The 22,263-nt window shown below is 39.5% G+C and overlaps 1 protein-coding gene and 1 pseudogene across 1 annotated transcript; one reads left to right on the forward strand and one right to left on the reverse strand.

Annotated features, from left to right (window-relative positions):
• Window positions 1-234: 234 nt before the first annotated feature.
• Window positions 235-18,316, reverse strand: Steep1 (STING1 ER exit protein 1). The gene is made up of 7 exons (XM_055619345.1): window positions 18,111-18,316; window positions 17,672-17,789; window positions 11,175-11,216; window positions 5,616-5,754; window positions 4,656-4,745; window positions 3,913-4,005; window positions 235-2,698 (listed from the first exon to the last, which is right to left on the reverse strand). The coding sequence occupies exons 1-7, from the start codon at window positions 18,232-18,234 to the stop codon at window positions 2,636-2,638; spliced, it is 669 nt and encodes a 222-aa protein (XP_055475320.1). The 5' UTR covers window positions 18,235-18,316; the 3' UTR covers window positions 235-2,635.
• On the forward strand, window positions 7,534-10,346 carry LOC129685837 (heterogeneous nuclear ribonucleoprotein U-like; annotated as a pseudogene).
• Window positions 18,317-22,263: the final 3,947 nt, after the last annotated feature.

A 22,263-nucleotide genomic window follows, 5' to 3' on the forward strand; every position in this document is an offset into this window, starting at 1 on the left:
TTAAATGAAAATCAGTAGATACTCCTGAGAAAAGATCAGTGGAGACTAAGAAAATATGGTACATGATAATATGAATCTTAAGATAATCAAAACAAACTGGTTTAGTTTATTCCATTCTATCATATTTTTATTTTATTTTTTTGAGATAGTCTTGCTTGATCCTCATATTACGATAGATTGACTCTCATACATCTTAGAATTATATGCACACGCCAGCAGCCTTAACAAGACAGGTTAGTCTTTAAAAAGATTTTTAATTTCTCTTAAAAGACAGTTACAATTCCAAATGCTCCCAACTAATAGAGTAAGAATGTTTCACAACATTTTCATAATTTTGTCACAGTTGATCATTTGTAAAAAGAAGAAAAGAGAGTATGACTTTCTAAAATTTCGATATGGCTCTTTTTATTAACATCGAAACACATTTGCTAGAAAAACGCTAGAAGTTAATAATAGAGAAAGTACATCATATTGTTTTAATAACTTTCAATAAAGTACATATTTACTTGGTATTAATGACATAACGTTTTACAATCTTTAGAAGAAGCAAAATGTGTAACTTGAGCCAGATATTGAAATGGTTAAGATTTATCTAAGAGAAAGTATTTCAGAAGATATGTAGAAATATAACTACAGAATTGCTTTAGGGGTCTCTATCTGAAAGTTTTTACATTATACTTCACTTAGTTTTTCAAAATGAAATTATGTTCGCATCGAACTATACATGATTCCACAGGAGAAGCAGTTCAGCATAGTAAAGAGGTTGAGTCTTAAAGTCAGTGTTCTACCTTAACCAGTTACTGGCTAGTGAACCTTGATGAAGGAAAATTCTGAGCTTCAGAGCACTAATTTATAAAACAGTGATGACAATAGTTAATTTATCTCAAAGGAGGTATTGTTAAGAGTAAACTAATACCTCTAAAGTGCTTTCCATAACCAAGTACTCAATGGAGACTACTGAGTATTAATGTTACTATTATTATCATTATGTTTCATTATTACAAACAAAATAATCACCCCTCAAACCTAAGAACATACCTTTGAAAGCTTTACAAAGATGTGAGTACATGAGGCTAGCAAAAATCAGAGGCTGTCACCAGAAAATAGGAACCTAAATTTCCAAGGTGGTGTAGGTATATTCAACCTATACACATAGGAATGTAGAGATACGTGGGGTACAGGTAGAGGTCATTGTCTGGTGGACATAGCTGGTCATTCATACAATGTTAATTCTGTCTCACAACTAGGACAAGAAATGAGGTGGGGAAGAATCAGCTATAGAAAGACCCTCCTGGCTGCACAGAATAACTGGGCAGGTGGCAACATAGGCCCACCCTTTGCATTCCCAGGGTCCCCAATCCACTTTAGCCCAGTTTCTGCTAGCCCAATTGTACCTCTACTCTAACCTACTTACCCCTGAAAATACAGAAATTAGAAAAAAAAATGGTAAAGAAAACTATTTCCTGGCAACACCTCATAGGCAAGCCTTGAATGATTAAAAAGTGCAATCTGTCATAGATAACACTAGGAGGGCAACACACTCCATGCTTCCTCATGTCTTGCAATTCAGGTAAGATAAGACTATGGGAAGAATTACGTGGATATTGACATAATTCAAGAGTGACACACTTAAAATGCTCTTTTGCACATAGAAAATGTAAAACAAGACAGCCCACAGATAATGGAACCCACTATGGCCCCTCCTGTGTACTCATACAGAGTATTCTCCCAGCTGACTGGTTAACTCCTTTGGGTTACTTAGCAAGGCCATATTTTAATTCAGACCTGAGCTACCCTACCCCTGCATCTGCAATCTGGCTTTCTTTTATTTACCCATTTATCTATTTTGTGCTGGAGATGTCCTCACACATGCCTAGCATGCACTCCTCTACACCCCCAGCCACATGGCTTTTCCGTCTTTAATTCTGAAATCTGATATGGCATGGTTCACCTATAACTCTAATACTTTAAGTAAAGAAATACTTCTGCAGATTTGCATTTCTACCTGATCTCTACTGACAATAACAGAAATATTCAAACTATGGTCAATTTTTAAGAGCAGTTCGAAGATCAGAGACAGAGTTTCTAAAAAGGATCCACCTGGCTTTAACTTTAAACTTAATTTTTGCCACTTTCTTCTCATACCATATTAAATAAAGATCTTTAAACACTGTATTATTTTGAGGAAGAAATAAAAAAAATGCATCTACCTCAGACAAAAGAGAACTCAAACACTTACTATCTCTAAATACTTCGCAGAAGTAATGTACTTCAAATGAAACAAGGACTGGTAGAGCAAGCAGGCACAGTGGTGCAGTCCTGTAATTACAGCACTGAAGAGACTAAGACAGGAGGATCACAAGTTCAAGGCCAGCCCCTGGTATGTAACAAGACCTTGTCTCAAAGACAAAAAAGACAGAAAACATAGATATACAAAAATTTTGAAAACAATCTATCTCTTAGAGAATAAGTGAAATGGAGTTAAGGACTTGAATGAAAGAAAAGAACAGCAATGTAGGAAAAACAATGGGATGCTTTTATCTTGGGACATAATTAGAAACTAGACTATGAAATCTTGAAGTTATTCTTCCTGATCTAAATGTTGGCATCCAGTCAGCACTCAGAAAGATCTTGATTATTTGAACTGGTTGTCAATCAGGGTCCCCTTCATTTTTGCTTTCTTGGCTTCCAATTCAGCCTGGAAAGAAAAAAAGTATGCCCTGATATATCATAATAATGAAATTTTTAACTGTCCACTCTCCCTTACTGCTCAGTGTACAAACCAAAAGTGGTTTTAGAATCCTTATCCATCAACATAAAATTCTGTTTCATGAAGTCTAATTTAAAATCATATGTGTATGTGTGTTATAGGTCATGAATCTTGAAAGAGGATCATGAAGGGGGAGGAGGGATAATGGAATACATGTGATAAGAAAGTAGAAGGTGAAACAGAGTGTAGACCTGTAATCACAGAACTAGGGAGCCAGAGAGAGGAGGATCAGGAGTTCAAAGCCAGCCTTGGCTACATAGCAAGTTTAAGATAAGCCTGGACTAATACTGTCTCAGAGAGAGACAGAGACAGAGATAGAGACAGAAAGAACAAAAAAGCAAAGGAGGGGAGACTATGTGGAAGAAGGAAGGAGACCAATCAGAGGGGACAAGGAACATGGGAAGGGTGGTGGGATGGGGAAAGAATGAGAACAAAAGTAATGTGATATATTTATGAAAATGCCATAATGAAACTCTTTATTTTGCATGCTAACCTAAAAAAATAGTTTTTGATACAGCATCAATGAACTAATCTCTGAGGTTAATGAAATAAGCAACTATTAATATCTAAACATTATTATCCAAAAAACACAAAGAAATTAGGTGTTAACAAGAGTGGGAGGAAGATAAAAGGGCAGGGGTAAGAGCAACCAGATTGTATAGTATATATCCCAACATGAAATTACAAAAGAACAAATTTCATTAATAATTTTTAAAAAGAAAGGAAAGTAGATCCCACCCTACACAGAGGTGCTGTGCTCTAAGTCAATCCCATGGACAAGGCTTTAAAAGCAATGATACCTCCAATTTAGGTATACTGAGGTAGCACAATTGTATGCCGTCACACCCTGGAGAACACTCAAAACCCTGTCCCTTAACTCCTGAGCTTAGAGCACAAGCAGCAGAGTAAAACATCATCCTACTTAGGCCTATCAAGTAAAATTTCTAATTTAGGCCTTAGACTCTAGTACTATTGTAGAGCAGGGTTTACCAACACCGTCAGAGCTTCGGGTATGATCTGCTGGCAGCCAACCATACTAGTACGTCCCAACAGCTTCTTAAAGGCTCCCTCTGCCTCTGAAAATCATTCAAAGCAAGAAAGTCAAGACAGGAAGGTTGGGCCTTCCTCCCCATACCGCTTACCAGCTCTTGTAGTCGCCTCTTGCTCATGCCTTTGCGTTCCAACTGTTTTTCAATCACTTTGGCATTCTGTGCATAGGAGTCAGCAACTTCCCTCTGTAGGAAAAATAAAGGACTTTAAACCAACGCACTTATCAAAAACTGTAACAAAGACCTCAGTAGTTATACTATTCAAGCCCAGGAATTGTAACTCAAACAGCAGGACTCCTATACTTTGAACTTTTCATCTTCTCAATAACCCTTAAGAGTTCAGGTTTCCATGGTGATCATTTGATAACAAGCCTTCGTAAAAAAACATTTGACTGAAATACCAGAAAAGTAACTGCTGGTACTGCTATGGCATACTCAGGCCATCAGAGCCAGACTGGAAGGGACTGAAAATTATTTGCTCCAGTACCTCATTTATTTATTATTTGTTTGTTTTGGAGATAGAATCTTGTTATGTAGTGCATGTAAATCCCAAACTTGAGATACTCCTGTCTAAGCCTCTAGAGATGAAATAATAGGCCTGAATTCTCAGGCCTGAATCCTGATGAGAGGATCCAAATTCCTTGCTCTCATTTACAAATGTCTCTTCCATTCAGGGAAACAGGTACCAACCAGCCCAATAGTATAGAACTTCCTACTAGCAGAGCAGGGTGTGAAAGCTGGGTTGATGATGTTCTGCTCTGCAAGGGATCTGTGGCCCTGGAGTCACCTTACCCCCAACCTCTGACTCCATTTCCCCTGAAAGCAGAAGCACTTACAGCCTCTATCTCTTCTTCTTCTTCATCAATGGTAGACACAGTAACAGAGCTGAACTTGCCCATGTCTTTAGTCCGTTTGGTCATCATAACCTATAATAGTTAAGAGGCATCAAGCTAAGTTCACCCCAAAAGGATTCATGAGCTGTGTGTACAAGTGTATTTGTGTGCATGTCTGTGTACAGGCGGAGTGTGAGAATAACTGCCTCTTGAGGACAGGCTAACTACCTAAATATAAATGTTTTGAACCATTGCTATTGAGGATTGTTTTTGTTTTTGTTCTTGTTGTTTTTTTGAGACAGTTTCTCTCTGAAGCCCTTGCTGTCCTGGAACTCACTCAAGTAGACCAGGCTGGCCTGGAAATCAGAGATCTGTCTACTTCTACCTCTGGAGTGCTAGGATATAATGTGTGTCCCAAAAGTAGCTGGAGAAAGAACCATCAGTGCTGAGAAGCAAACTTTCTTATTTTTGGTTGACAGCCCAGCCTTTAATGGCTGAGCCATCCCTCCAGCCCACTATTGAGGGCGTTTAAGTATATTTAAAAATCAGTCTAGTGCTTGCTTCGGCAGCACATATACTAAAATTGGAATGATAAAAATCAGTCTAATTCACTGAGGATTTGGTTGTTCCCACTCTAAAAATAAAAAAAAAAAGACTGAATAAAAGGAAAATAAAAATTACACAATTTCTAACCTTACGAGACTAACGTTTATAAGGCAAGTAACCATTACAGCTGTATAACATCTGCTTGTACACAACAATGCATGTTCTTAATAAATATTTCATCTATAAATGGAAATTTCTTGGGTCTTATACCCTTCTTTAAAAAATTAGGGGGTGGTGCTACAGCTCAGTGATGCTTACCTTATATGTACAAGTCTTGGGTTTGATCCCCGGCACTAATTAAATTTGGGGATAATGTGTAGTTATATTAATCAGTCTGTGTCCTATGATGATATTTACCTTCTTAGGAGGCTCTTGTTTCTGAGTATATATATTGGTTTTCCCAAAGCCTTGGCCAAATTTCACTACTGCTCCATCCACAATGAAGGTCACAGGCGCATTCTTTGGCTGGGACTGGTAGAAGAGTGGCAGTCCACACCTGAAAATGGCAGAGTGAATCTCTGGGAGGCCTCTAATTCTACATCTCCAAAGCTTGCAAAACTAGACTCAGTTTCTGAGAACAGTTTTGTCTGTGGCATAAAATGTTTACCTTTCCCACCACTACCAAAACAAAACAAAACTTGATAAGACTCAATTAAGATGCATGTTGAAATTTCTGATCAGATACCTAGGTCTCTCCAGAATATCCTGGTTTGGCAAATGTGTGTTGGGGGTGGTGGTGAGTGAGGCCTGATACTCTGCAATTTTCATCTACATCACATGTAATTACTGACATTAGACAAAGTTTATGGAAAGCTAGTTAATGCTGCTATTGGCTTTGTAGTAAAAAACTGCTACCATTCTTTCCAGGCTTTTTAGCACTGGTTTTCACATTCTGTCCACTTTGCTGTTTCATGTTACAGCATCAAGAAAAAGGGAACAGAAAAAGTGTAGCCGCTGCAGTATTTGGCAAACCAAATCCTGTACAGCTGCCACTTTCTTTAGCATTACACTTTCTTTCATTACATTTCTAAGCTAAAAACTAGACCTACAAGATATGATAAAAACCAGCTTCATGAATCCAGTATGGCTAGGAACTCAAATGCCCTCCTATATTCTACTTACTTTCCTCTGCTTCAATGCTATTACACTGAGTCTTCTGAGGGCCAAAACACAATTATTCTTCCATCAAGATTAAATTTAACTACCAGGCACAATGGCTGGCTTTTCATACTAGCACACTGGAGGCAGAGGCAGGTGGAGCTCTGTGAGTTCGAGGCCAGCCTGGAGTATGCAGTAAGTTCGAGGACAGCCAGGGCTACACAGAGAGATAGATCCTTTCTGAAAACCACAACAACAAAAACTGAACTCACTAACATTCTTATTATTAATACCTTAAAGCTGGAAAAAATTTGCTTTAAACAACATCCTTTAAGATTCTTAGCTTTAGCTGGGCATGGTGGCGTACACCTTTAATCCCAGCACTTTCGGAGGCAGAGGCAGGTGGATGTCTGTGAGTTCAAGGGCATCCTGGTCTACAAAGTGAGTCCAGGCCAGCCAGGGCTGTTACACAGAGACAAAAAAAAAAAAGATTCTTAGCTTTACAGCCCACATAACACATTTTTTTACATAAACCTGGGGCAAAAAAGATATTGTGTCACATTTTCTGTTATGACTCAGCCAATTCCACTCTGAAAGAAAATATATGCCCACAACAAGACCTATCTAGAATCCTCAGAGCAATGTTACTTACCAGTAAGTAGCCCAAGCTGGAAACAACTCAAATTCACTTTGAAAGGGTAAACAAACTAATACAGCAGTATACTCAAAAGTAAAGAACACTGTGAATGAGTAAATGAACTAATAGGATGGCATCCTTAGCAATAAAGAGAAATAAATAATTGATACACATAACACCTTGGATGAATCTCTAAAACATCAAACTGAGAAAAAAAAGGTACAGAGGCCAGTGAGGTAGCTGAGTAGTTAAAGGAGTCAATTGTCAAGCCTGACAATGTAAGTTTGATCCCCAACACCCACATGGGAGAAGGTGAGACCTTTCAAAAGTTATCCTTCAATCCCTACATGTATGGAAGGAAGGCAGGCAGGGAGGGAAGAGAAGAAAGAGAAAGACAGATCATGTATAAAAGATATGCATTTGGAATTGATGCCATCTGACACCAGTCGGGTCTGCTCTGCAGCAGCACTCAATCATCTCCAGCTGCAGCAGCCACAGCCTGGGCCAACTAGCAACCAGTGGTAGACCTAGGCCCTCACCATGAGTTCTTTGCCTGTTAATGTCAAGAAGCTGAAGGTGTCAGAGATGAAGGAGGAGCTCAAGAAGCATCGCCTCTTGGACAAGGGCTTCAAGGACAATCTCACAGATCAACTCCAGGCCACTCTGGACAATGAGGCAGGAGGCCAGCCAGCCATGGAGACCAGGAAGCCTCTACCTGGGTGACAATGTGGCCGGGGCCTATAGCAGGAGACCGAGGCCAGCACCAAAGACGAAGAGGACGATGGATATGGGTGAGGAGAATGGGGCAGAAGGGGGCAGCTAACATCGGTGTGATGGAGGAGGCCACAGGCATCAGGAGAATGGTGAAGACTTCCAGGAGGGGGAGGGCGCGAGCGAGCAGTAGTCCCAACAGATGATGATGGTGGTGCAGCACCCTGCCCAGCAGCTCAGGGCTGGCAAGGGGTCCAAGAGAAGGTGGGGAGCAGTGGCCCCACCTCACTCTTAGTGAGGGCCAACAGGAGACAGGCAAAACAGAACAGAAAGGCAGAGATAAAAAGACAGGTATTAAAAGACCTCAAGATCATGGCCGAGGATATTTTGAGTATACTGAAGAAAATAAGTACAGCAGAGCCAAGTCTCCTCAGCCACTTGTTGAAGACAGACACTTCGATGACACAGTGGTTTGTCTTGATACTTATAATTGTGATCTGCATTTTAAGATACCAAGAGACCTCCTCAGTGCTTCTCTTACTACGGAGAGTTTTGCTTTTCTTGGGGCAAGAGGAAAAGCATCTTACGCTGTGTCAAAGGGCAAAGTCTGTTTTGAGATGAAGGTAACAGAAGATGCCAGTAAGGCATTTATATACAAAAGATATTGCTTTCCATACAGTTCAGATTGGCCAGTGACTAACCACAAGTAGAATGTTGCTTGGTGAAGAAGAATTTTCCTATGGGTATTCTCTGGAAGGAATAAAAAATGCAACTGCCAGACAGAAGATTATGGAAATAAGTTCGAGAAAATGATGTTACATTATACGTTTTGCTAACTTTGAAACTGATGAAGTCGAACTCTCCTATGCAAAGAACGAACAAGATCTTGGTGTTGCCTTCAAGATCAGTAAAGATGTTCTTGCTGACCGGCTACTATTCTCACATGTTTTCTGCTATAACTGTGCAGTTGAATTTAGTTTTGGTCAGAAGGAAAAGCCATACTTTCCAATACCTGAAGACTGTACTTTTATCCAAAATGTCCCCTTAGAGGACCAAGTTAGAGGGCCAAAGGAACCTGAAAAAAAAAATGATTGTGAAACTGTAATGATGATTGACTTGCCAGGAGCTGGAAAAACTACCTGGATTACTAAACATGGAGCTGAAAACCCTGGGAAGTATACATTCTTGGAACAGATACCATTGTGGACAAAATGATGGTGGTAGGTTTTAAGAAGCAAACGGCAGATACCAGGAAAATGAACACACTGTTGCAGACAGCCCCAGAGTGTCTTGGAAAGTTTATTGAGATTGCTACCTGCAAGAAGCAAATTTTTTTCTGGACCAGACAAATATGTCTGCTGCTGCCCAGAGGAGAAAAATGTGCCTGTTTGCAGGCTTCCAGTGAAAATCTGTTGTAGTTTGCCTAAAAGATGAAGACTATGAGCGGAGGACACAGAAGAAAGCAGAAGTAGAGGAGAAAGACCTACCAGAACATGCTGTCCTTAAGATGAAAAGAAACCTCACCCTGACAAAGGTAGCTTAGTGCTCTATCCTCCAGCATCTCAAGTAAAATACACGTACTTTTTTGTTTTTGTTTTCACTCCAACCATGATTTTTCATGTTTGGCTGTTTGGGAGTACGTTTTATTTTTACTTAACTTCAGAAGAAAGAAGCCCACAAGCTTGCTTTTGGAGTAATATAAAGAAGAAAGCAAAAAGGCACTCCCATCAGAAATGAAGAAAACAGTGGCTCAAAGAAGAGCAATAAAAATAAGAGTAGCAAAACAAGTTCAACAGCTCTTGTAGCCATAGAGGGCATGGAGGATTCAAAAGGTGAGGTGGCAATTTTAGAAAAAGAGCTCCTGGGAATTGTGGCAGATATAACAGGAGAGGCAACATGCCACATAGAGGTGGCAGTGGTAGAAGTGGTAGAATTGGCTATCCATATCCTCGTGGCCTTGTTTTTCCTGGCAGAGGTGGTTATTCAGAGGGAATTATAACAGAAGTGGAATGCCCAACAGAAGGAACTATAACCAGAGGATGAGGAAACAATCATGATTACAAAAATCAGTCTCAGGGCAACAACCAGTGGCAGCAGGGTCAATTCTGGGGTCAAAAGCCATGGAGTTAGCATTATCACCAAGGATATTATTGAATACCCAAATGAAACAAACTGATACATATTTCTCCAAAACCTTCACAAGAAGTCACCTGTTTTCTTTAGTAGGCTAACTTTTTAAACATTCCAAAGGAGGAAGTACCTGCGAGTTCCTCTTTTAGAAGCTTTGTGGGTTAATTTTTTTCTTTTCTTTTCTGTACGTTTTTAATTGCAGTTTTAAAGTGAACTGTAAGAGAACTTCAGCATTATGTCAGTTTTTTCAGGGTTCTACATTTTATCCGTAAAATGTGACTTTTTTTCTGTCACAACAAAAGTAAAATGTTGCTTTGTACCTGATGTATTTTATTAAGCATTTACTCCCCCATTTCTCATGGAGAATAACAGCTGGAATAACACCTTGGATGAATCTCTAAAACATCAAACTGAGGGAAAAAAAAGTAGGTATAGAGGCCAGTGTGGTGGCTGAGTGGTTAAAGGAGCCAGTTGCCAAGCCTGACAACAGGAATTTGATCCCCAACACAACCTTCAAAAGTTGTCCTTCAGTTCCTACATGTACGGAAGGAAAGGAAGGAAGACAAGTAGGTAGGCAGGAAGGGAAAGAGGGACAGAAGAAGGAAAGGAAGAGGAGAGGAAAGAGAAAGACAGACCAGATATTAAAGATATGCATTTGTACGTAGTAGAAAATATTATAGAAGCCAGCCACAGTAGCTCAAGCCTTTAATCCCAGCACTCAGGAGGCAGAGGCAACCGGATTGCTGTGAATTCGAGGGCAGCCTGGTCTACAAAGTAAGTCCGGGACCACCAAGGCTACACATTATTTAACTATATTTTTCTGTCATCAAATTTTCTCATTGAATTGAATATTTAAATGGGTAAATTTTATTACATATTTCATCTTAATTTCTGGAAACCCTGTCAAGAAAGAAAAGAAAGGAAGGAAGGAAGGAAGGAAGGAAGGAAGGAAGGAAGGAAGGAAGGAAGGAAAGAAAGAAAGAAAGAAAGAAAGAAAGAAAGAAAGAAAGAAAGAAGGAAGGGAGTGAGGGAGTTTTGCCTGGTGTGGTGGCTCAAGCCTATTATTCCAGTACTTGGGAGGCTAGGGTAAAGGATCCAAAGCTCAAGCCTAAACTTCATATCAAGACTCTGCCTCAAAAAGAAAAAAAAAAAAAGGCCCTTATTTTCCTCACTTTTGTAATCAGCTGGTCAGGGATGGAACTGACCTAGAGTTTTTGGGAAGCATATAAGCATTTGGTTTGAAGGCCTTTGGGATTACTGAGGCCAAAGAGAAACTTATTTTCCTAACACATTATGCTTTTACTTACCTACACTCAGAAAAACCCACTGTTGATACTTACTTTGCACACTTTTTCCTGTATTGACGTTCAACGCCATCAGTTCTGCACAGAAAATGGAAGTTAAAAATAAAAAATTAAGAGCAAATCTCATATCCAATTAACCTCCTAATTAATTTCTTCTCTTCATTTACCACTTATAAAAATTCATGCTAAAAGTTCATAAGTTCATCATTTTGTAGACCTACTGGCTCATGAAGCATGTATTAACTCAGCACGTACAACTCTAGTGTGCATTCCTTCTTTCACAAGCATGTACTGAGCAACTAATAGCGGTCAGGTACCATGCTAGCTGAGCAGAGGAAAGGGTAGCAATATTAATAGTCAGATGAGAGGCTGGACTCATAGTATCAACAATAATAACTACAATGTAGCAAGCAACCAATTACATCGCCAGCTCTTTGTATCCATGGTTCTGAATCTGTAAATTCCACCAACCACGGATAGAAAATATTAGACAAAATTGTATCAGGGCTGGGGAGATGATTCAATGAGTAAGAGTGCTTGCTCTGCCAAAACAAGGACTCAAGTTAGAATCCCCAGCATCCACATAAAAGTCAAGCATGGTTATACATGCCTATAACCCCAGGATTGGGGGGGTTGAGATAGGCAGATCCTGAGAGCTTACTGGCAAGTCAGCCTAGTAGAAATGACAAAGTTCTAATTCAGTGAGAGACCCTTTCTCAAGGGAATGAAATGGAGAGTGACAGAGGAAAACAGCCCAACATTCCAATCTAGACTCTGAATGTACATATATACCTAATCACCTATGTGCATATTACACATACACATACCCCACAAAGTTGCATTTGTACTGAAAATACACATATTTTCTTGCCATTATCCCCTAAGTAATACGTACTATTTCATAGTATTTACATTGGACTAGGTATTATAAATAATCTGGACCTGGTCATAAGTCAAAGCTCACCCCCAGGTGACATATGTCCTCCAACAAGGTCACAACTCCTAATCCTTCCCAACAGTCCACCAATGGAAAACCAAGCATTCAAATACACAAGGCTATGGGGCCATTCTCATTCAAACCACCACACTATGAAAATTTTCTCTAGAAAACTTGCACCAGTTTATACTAGCAGCAATGTATTAAAAGTTCTGTTTCTCTACTGTCTCATTGATGTATGCTATTTAACTGCAACCTGGTCAAGTTTATATGTGAAAAATTAAATCTGCAAAGGTGCTATAGCATGTACCTATAATCATGGCTACTCAGAAGGCTGGGGCAAGAGGATCACAGTTTGAGACACCTGGGTAACATAGCAAGACTCATCTCAGAAACAAAGAGAAAAGAAAATGGGACCTCCAAAATTTAATTTCTTAAAAAAACAAAAAAATAAAACAAACAAACAAACAAACAAACAAAAACCCCTGAAGCTATACATCTTAGCACCAGTATGACAGCCATTTATATATTTTTGGTAAACCATTAGCTCATATTTTTTCAGTCACCTTTTTCTTTTACATTAAAGATGCTTGCACTATTAATGGGCCCTGCAAGTATTTCTTTCTCAGTTTGTCATTTGTCTTTGATTTTTTTTTTGTTTTGAACACATGGAAATATTTAGATCATTCTATAGTCACTACAGTCAATTTCTCTCTCTTGCTCTCACTCTCTGCCATATAATACACAACTTTGATTTCCTACCTGAAATAAAACATCCTAACAACTTATTCTAGAATCTGTTGCCAATCTGTTTTTTTTCCTCCAACTCGCTCTCAAACAGAGGCAGAAGCATCCTTCCTTTACAGAATAAAATCCAGACTCCTTACCAGGCACCACCTAAGAACATAACTGGGTCCCACAGCATCTTATACACATTGTCTGCCTCTCATATACACTGGCCAAATCACTCCTCTTCCTGTTTCAGTTCTTTGAAAAGAACATGTACTTTCACACAGCTGGCAGTTTATACACACATGTCTATCCCTCTGCCTGGAATGTTCTGCTTATTTCACTGGTGTGGTTGTCCTCATCTACTTTGATGCCACTTCATAAGTAACCTAGTCAGAGGCCTTTCCCGGACCACCTTCACTAAGTTCTCATGTGACTCTCCTTACCAACCACTTGTTTCATTCATATGGCTTTTAAATATCATAATAACTTGATTTTTCTACTTGTTAATTTTCCATCATTCTATTCCCTGAGATGAGACTGATTCTGTTTTCTCACCAGAGCTGAGCCAAGCCCAACATATAGGGGCTAGAGAGAGGGCTCAGCAGTTAAGAGCACTGGCTGTTTTTCCAAAGGGTCTAGGTTCAATTCTTAGCACGATAGTTCACAACTGTCTGTAACTCCAGTTCCACGGATCCAATGCCCTCTTCTGGCCTCTGCAGGCACAAGGTATACAGATAGTTAAACAAACATACATGAAGACAAAATACCATACACATAAAATTAAAAGTACTCGACACACAGAAGATGTACAAGATAAGATCCTATTGAAGTCCCCTAGGATGATCTGGAGTTTGCCTAATGTAGCCCAGACTGGCTTTAAACTCAAGCAAGTCTCTTCCTTTGGACTCCCACATACTAGGATAACAGTTTCCAGTCATCAAATCTGGCTGACAAAGTGAAGTTCTTAGATGGAGGAATCTGTAATGGCAGCAGAAGTGGTAGCTCCATACTCTGTTGGAGGAAGTCACAAAAACTTCATAAAGAGGTGATGCTCCTGCCATGGTCTTGATAGAAAATGGGATGTCATCCAAAGGAAATACTCCATACATGCATAGTGTATTCATGGAATTATTATATAGAGAGAATTAATATCTGATGTTATTAGGACTTAAAAATCAAGGACTTCCTATTTATATCATAGACATAAAAACACCGCTAGGTTATTCTATGAGTAATTACATACCAATAAATTAGCTAACATAGAAATTCTAGAATGAAAAAGAATGACATAGCTGGGTGTGGTGGCACTTGCCTGTAAGCCCACTAGATGGGAAAATTGAGTTGAAGGACAGCCAGCATAGGGAGACCCTGTCTCAAAAAAAAAAAAAATACAAAAAAAAAAAATGAAAACAAAGAGCTGTGAGCCCTAAGAGTGGCTTGTCTACAAGCCCCTGGCCTAGGCCCTGCCATTAAGTAAGGTACTACTTGCCATTAAGTAAGGCTAGGCCTGAGGCTGAGTCACCCTAATGGTAAGGCTGATTGGATTTCCAGGTCACCCAGTAGTTTTCTTGACTAGGTTTATTATGTCACAGGATACTGAAGCCCAGTTGTATTAAATTACTTTCTGTACTAACTGAATAATACACATTAACATATATACTATTATATACAGAATGTTCTATAAATATTATATGTAATTATTATAGTGATCCTAAAGATAGTTGATAATTTTCAAAACCAGTAACCTAAATAATGGAGGAAGATAAAGCATAGGACAAAGTGACACATGTAATCCAAACACCTAGGAGGTATAAGTAGGAGGATCAGGAATTAAGGTCATTTTCCACTAAGTGTCTCATTCAAGGCCTATGCTACACGAGAGACTGTCCAAATATAACTAAATAAAGCAACAACAACAACAAAAATGTTCAAATAAGAGAAGAGGGACTGGGGAGATAGCTCAAAGGTTAAGAGCACACTTTGATTCCATGGGAATAGGGTTCTATTCCCAGCACCCACATGGCAACTCACAAGCCTCTTTAATTCCAGGTCCAGGGTATTCAATGCCCTTTTCTCCCCTCCTTGGGCACAAGACACACAAACATACATGCAGGCAAAACATTCACATTGAAAATAAAATTTCTAAAAATGAAAAGGCACAGAAAAAAAGCCACAAGATTGTACAGGCAGATAATGGAGTGATGCACTGATAAGCCAAGGAACACTAAGGATAGCTGGGAAAAAATTGAGAAGAGAGTAAAAGACATGGCTGAGGGAGTAAAGCATCTGACACCAAACTTGACAACCCAAGTTCTGTCCCTGGGACCAACATGGTCCAACATGGACCAACAGCTGTCCTCTTTTTATAAAAACGGTGTGTGTATGTGTATGTAATGGTGCTTCACCTCTATATATCTGTAAAAGAGCACATCGCATCCCCAGGAACTGGCGTTAAAGACAGTTGTGAGCTGTCATGTGGTTGCTGGAAATTGAACCTCAATCCTCTGACACCAGTGATCCTCTGACACAGTGTTCTGACATCAGCCATCACTCCAGCCCCTCTTTTCTTTCTTATTCTCTGCATTATTAGGTTCTCCTGATTCTGTCCAATTCTTTTGTCTACTTTGCAAATCTTCAGTCCTTTTCTTTCTCTCCTATCTGCTTTATCTTTAATGCATATAAAGGGTCTCATGTAAGCCTGGACTATATATAGCTGATGATGACTTTGAACTTTTAATCCTTCTGCCTCTCTCTCTCTAGAGCTGGGATTACAAGTGTGTATTACCATCTCTGCCATGTGTAGTACCAAGGATTACAAATACTCCACCAACTAACTGAGTTATAGCCTTATCCTTTGCTCTATGTAACTTTATTCTCCCTCATTTTAATTACTCATATACACCAAGGATTCCTCAATTTAGAAAGAAACATATCTAACAATATCACCCTCTCCTTATAGAATGAAAATCATGGCCCTAGAGAGATGGTTCAGTGACTAAGAGCACATTGCTCTTGCAGAAGAACCAAGTTTGGTTCCCAGAGCCCTCATTAGGTGGTTGACAACCACCACCAGGAACTCTGGGTCTAGAAGATCAAACATCTTCTCCTTACCTCTATAGGTACCTGCACTCACAGGAACACAGCACATGCGTGCGCGCGCGCGCACACACACACACACACACACACACATACACACACACACACACACACACACACACACACACACACACACACTGCAAGCAAGCAGAAGGACTTGAGTTTCATCACTTGGAACCTAGCTAAATGTTAGGTTTGGTGGTGTCCTTGTAATGCCAGCACTGAGTCAGGCAGTTCCATTTGACTCACTAGCCAGCCAATGTAAACTACTTAGCAAATTCTAAGTAGGCCAGTAAGAGAGACAATTATTATTATTATTATTATTTTTTGAGATAGGGTTTCTCTGTGTATCCCTGGCTATCCTAGAACTCACTCTGTAGACCACACTGGGTCTCAAACTCAGAGATCCTCAGAGATCCCCATACCTCTGCCTCATGAGTGCTGGGACTAAAGGCGTGTGCCACCACCACCAAAACTTTCTTTAAATACAATGGGTTAGGGCTGGAGAGATGGCTCAGAGATTAAGAGCACTGTCTGTTCTTCCAAAGGTCCTGAGTTGAATTCCCAGCAACCACATGGTGGCTCACAACCATCTATAATGAGAGCTGGTGTGCATATGTACAGGCAGGCAGAACACTGTATATATAATCAGTAAATAAATCTTTAAAAAAGAGTGGAAGGCACTCAGGAATGACACCCAAGGTTGTCCTCTGGCAAGCATGTGTGCGCACACACACACACACACACACACACACACACAAACACACACATGTGTAATACCCCCCCAACATAAATACACACAAAGAAATAGCATTTCACTGCCCTCACCACAGAACGTACGAAGCCTTTTCTGTAAATCAGTAATCTATGCTCTGGCCACAAAAGACTATTGAAATTTCCCAAGGACATCATATTTAATGCTCTATTGCTTCCAGATTCCCTGTACCTGGACTGCTCCTCATCCTCCTCCAAGAACTGGTGAAGTCTTAGTTCAAGCCAAGCACAAATTTCATTATTTTTCAGAGTCTTTCCTGACCACAGCACATTAAAATAAACCTCTCCCAGCTATAACCTTTTTCACAGCACCAGAATTTCTTTCTATCACAATAAGAAGCTGTTTCCAGTCTGGAGAGATGTCTCAGAGGTTAAGAACACTGGTTCCTCTTCCAAAGGTCCTGAGTTCAATTCCCAGAAACCACATGGTGGCTCACAACCATCTATAATGAGATCTGGTGCCCTCTTCTGGTATGTAAGTGTACATGCAGGCAGAAGATTGTATTCACAATAAATAATTTTTTTTAAGAGGCTGTTTCCTCACCAATTTCTTTTTAAAAAGACTGTAACTTATTCATTCACAGATTTGGTAGTTAGCTCAGTACCTGGCACATGGCATGCATAAGATTATAATCTGGGGATGTAATTCTGTTGGGAGAGTGCTCACCCAGCAAGACTTGGCCCTTGGTTCCATTCCCAGCCCTGGAAATAATACTGATAACAACAACAAAACAACAATGTAAGTTACAGGTTGTACTAACTCATTCAAACCTGTAATTGGCACATCATAGCTATCAAACGCCAAGAGAACCCAATTTCAATACCATTTCAACAAAGCACAACAAAGAATTTGCTGCATTAAAATAAGTTAGAATACTAGCACAAATGTCAAAGTATCAGGCCTAACTGTATAAGCTGCTTAACACCACACAGGATAATTTACATTCTTCAGAAACAGACCTCAACACAGTGAACTAGAGCATCAAGTCCCTACCTCCGAAGATAGGTAGTCTCCTCGTCTTCTGTGTTACAAAACTTATGGGCATGTTTGGCAGCATCAATCACGCGAGACCGGTCCCGGGGCCTCATGGGCAATTTCTCTAACTGACAATCTGAAGGAATGGAGAAAGATTTCGTCATTGAAAATATTTTGAGCGTAATAACCCATGCTCTCGCCACAAAGGACTACTGAAATTTCGCAAGGATTTTTGATGCTCTTTACGCTTTCACATTACCTATACCAGGACTATTCCTCCTCCAAGAACTGAGTAGTAAATGCACGCCTGTAATGCAGAAGGATGAACAGCATATTCAAGGCCAGTCTAAGCTATATAATGAATTCAAAATTGGCCTGAGTAACTCAATGAGATCTTGTCTCAAAGAAAAAGAAAAAGCCCGGCATCTCGCTGCTACCGCCGCTTCCCACCACTCACCTAGCACCAGGACCATCTGGCCGCACAAACAGTAGTAGACATGGAGGGGCTTCTCGCCGTCATCGTATTCCTCCCGGTCCCGGGTGTCGGAGCAGACCACCGACCGGGACACGACTTTAGGCATAGCTTCGGGGGAACAACCAAAATACTACAAGGACATGAAGAGTCGCGTCAAGATGGCGTCACAGATACAGACGCCAGCTCGGTTCTCCACCCTGGTCACGTGTTGGTTTCAGCCTGATTAACTTCCGGGAAGTCCCATCGCGCTAACTTGCCAGGGGAAGAGGTGTAGGACGCTGAGTTGAGAGGACCTCCTCTGGCTAGGCAGGTAGTTGGAACAGCTTTAGTTACTGACACCCTCAGTATTATTTAAATTATTTTTATTTCCATACAGTCACAAATATTGTTTTTATTTATAAGCGCACTAGGTGTTTTTATCTTGCGTGCGCTTCTTGATTTCAGAGGAAATATTTCAGGATTCTCTTCTTTCCACCGTGTGGCTCTCAAAAGACGCAACTCAGATCTTAAGGCTTATCAGCAGCACCTTTACCTACTAAGCCATCTCTCTTATTATCCCTGAAAATATTTATGAGTATATGTAAAACTCGATGTAATAAAGGACTATATATCACACATACATACATATATATTTATATTATATAAACCTAGATTGTAGTTTAGACATACGAGTAAATGTTTTGATTTTATTGACCTTATTCAGAATAAGTACCTAATGAAGTAGAAGTTTCTTTTTGTTTTCTGCTGTAGTGGGGATTAAACACAGGGTGTTGCACATACTAGACAAGCATTTTATCAGTGAGCTATAGCCTCAGCCCTAGTTCTTAAATTTTGTTTTTTTTTTTAGATTTATTTATTTTTATACACATTTGGTGTTTTGCCTGCATTTATGTCTATGTGATGGTACCAGATCCCTTGGAACTAGAGTGACAGACCCGAGAGTTCTGGAAGAGCAGCCAAGGCTCTTATTAACATGGCTTTAGCTCCTAATTTAGCAAAATACATATACATTATATATCATTTTTAATTTTTTATTTATTACAAATTATTCACTTTGTATTCCACCTATAGCCCCCTCCCTTGTCCCCTCCCAACATATATAATTTTTTATGCACATTAGTGTTTTGCTTGCATGCATAATTGTATGAGGGTGTCAGATCTTGTGGTTACAGACAGTTGTGAGCTGCCATGTGTGTGCTGGGAATTGAACACGGTCCTCTGGAAGAAGAGTCAGTGCTAATCTCTGAGCCACCTCTCCAGCCCAGATTTATATATTTTTATTTTATGTGTACTAGAGTTTTGCCTGCATATATGTCTGTGCATCTTGTTTGTGCCTGGTATCTGCAGAGGCCAAAAGGCTTTGGATCCTCTGCAACTGTCATCACAGATGAAAGAGCAGCCAGTGCTCTTAATCATTCAGCTGTCTCTCCACTCCTATTTTTTTTTTTATTTTGTTTTGTTTCTTTGTTTTTATGCAGGGTTTAATTATTTAGTACAGAGTAGCCTGAACTCATAATCCCCTTATCTCTGCCTCCTGTGTACTGAGATTTTAAGCAGTCTCACTGATGTTTCTTTATTTAAAAATAAAATACAATTCAAATTCTTCTTCTAAAAAGATACAATTCAACTTGGGCACTGAGGAAGTTCAGTGGGCAAAAGTGATTGCCACTAAGCCTGATGACCTAAATTTAATCTCCAGGAACCACACAATGGATGGCAAGAACAATCTAAGCCTCTCAAGTTATCCTTTACTTGTGGTGTATGTGTGTGTATGCATGCACACATATGCATGCACACACATGCCACAAATAAATAAATTTAAAAGATTAAATTCAATTAATACCTAATTCACTTTTTAAATGTGTATTAATAGCCAGACATGGTTGCAGGCCTTCAATTTCAGTACTCAAAAGCCAAAGTCAAGTAGACTTTGGTGAGTTCCAGGCCAACCAAGTATACAAGTAAACAAATTCGGTAATAGTTTACTCAAAGTTATGTAACCAATACCATTATCTAATTCCAGGACATTTTTTTATCATTTCAAAAGAAATCTCATACCTGTTATTAGTCATTGCCTGTCTGCTTTCCATATTATATAACTTTTTTATGGTTGAGTAGTATTTCAGTGTGTGGATATATTATTTCTTTGTTTAGCTGAGCATTACTGGTTCTCACTTTTTTCCACTTTTTGGCTATTATAGATAATGCTGCAATGGACATTCACATACAACTTACAATGCGCATATATGCACAGATCATATTCAGGGTGGCTCTTTTCAATTATTTTGCTTATATACCTAGTAGGGAAAGAGCTAGATGAAGTGCAAGTCTACACTTAATCTTTTGAGAACCTACCAGAGTGTTTCAAAGCAGTACACAATTTTATATTCCTATCAGGAGTATACAGGGTTTTTCTGCAACCTTGCCAATAATTATTATTTTCTGTCATTTATTTTATTATTCATGTATATGTATGTATTGTATGTACATCTGTGTGGTACCTGTGAAAGCTACAAGTGTGCATCGCTTGTCCTGATCTGCAGCTAGAGTTACCAGCATTTGTGAAATGCCTGATATGGACTCAAACTGGAGCCTTGTTAAGAGCAATAAATGCTCTTAACAGCTTAGCTATCTCTCTAGCCCCTACTGTCAATCTTTTTTTTTTTTTTAATTATTATTATAGTCTTCCTGGTGGGTACAAAATAGTGTTTCATTGTTGGTTTGATTTGTATTTCCCTGATAACTAATGATGTTGAGGATTTTTTTTCATATGCTTATTGGTCTTTTTACACATCTTCATTGGATGAATGTCAATTCACATCCTTTGGACACTTTTAATTAATCAGTGTATTATTGACTTGTTCTTGCAGTGCTGGTGATCAAACCCAGGTCCTCATGAATTTTGGCAAGAATTCTCAGGATTTTTAATGTATTTTGGATACTAAACCTTAATCATGTAACTAACTGATTTGTGACTAGAGGTATCTTGCTGATCTTGTTTGTCCTATGTGTGAGGGACCATCTTTCATGCTTCCTACTCCAACCCCAGAAAGTCTCCCAACATTCTCTTTTTGGAGGATAAGAGCCTGAGGAAACTTAGAATAAACATATCAAGACAATTCATATTCAGTTACCAGACCTTCAGTGAAGATGTATATATTTAAAATATAAGACTCTTCTTTTAACAAGTTAAGGGGCCATGGCTGGAGAGATGGCTCAGTGTTTGAGAGCACCAGCTGCTCTTCCAGAGGACCTGGGTTTGATTCTGAGAACCCACATGGTGGCTCATAACCATTAATAAGTGAAGTTTCAGGAGGTTCATCACCCTCTTCAGGCTTTCATGGACAGTAGGCACACTCATGGTGTACAGGTATGAATGCAGGCAAACATTAATGCACAAAACAAAAATATTTTAACTTTATTAACATATATTAAATATACTTAATTATACTCATAAATCTATATTATACTTAATATAGATTTCATTGTGACATTTTCATACATGTTTTTAATGTATTTTGATCATATTCAATCTCATTACTGTATCTTGTTCCCTTCCCACCTCCACTGATCCTCTCCTTTTTCCCAGAGTTACAGTAGTGTGCATGAGAGGTTATTTACAAGAGAATGGACAATTTACCAGTGACTACCCCACTGAAGAAATGGTCTCTTTCTCTCTCTCTCTCTTGTTTTTTTTTTTTTTTTTTTTTTGAGACAGGGTTTCTTTATGTAACAGAGCGTTGGCTGTCCTGGACTAGCTTTGTAGACCAGGCATCCACCTGTCTCTGCCTTCTGAGTGCTAGGGTTAAAGACATGTGCCACCACGCCCAGCAGGGGGCGGTGGCTGTCTTTCAGCAACTGCCTATGTAGCTCCACAAGAAAGAGTGAGGTCTCCTGAGTCCCTTCCCCCTCCAGGACAGAATGGTTGAATGCCAAGTAATCACAACTGCTGGAAGTTCAAGAGAGCACCAAATCATGCCCCTACCCTCACCCCACCCCGCAAAAAACAGTGTTCCAAACTCCCCCAACCCTTCCCTCAGCGCTTATATTCTTACCCTCTCTTTGAGGGTGTTTCCGTGGTCCTGAAGTTTTTTCCTTTAGGACTGAGCCCCCAACATTAAGACTCGTCATCATT

Source organism: Psammomys obesus, unplaced genomic scaffold, assembly GCF_907164565.1.
Source record: "Psammomys obesus unplaced genomic scaffold, mPsaObe1.curated_primary_1811, whole genome shotgun sequence".
NCBI lineage: Eukaryota > Metazoa > Chordata > Mammalia > Rodentia > Muridae > Psammomys > Psammomys obesus.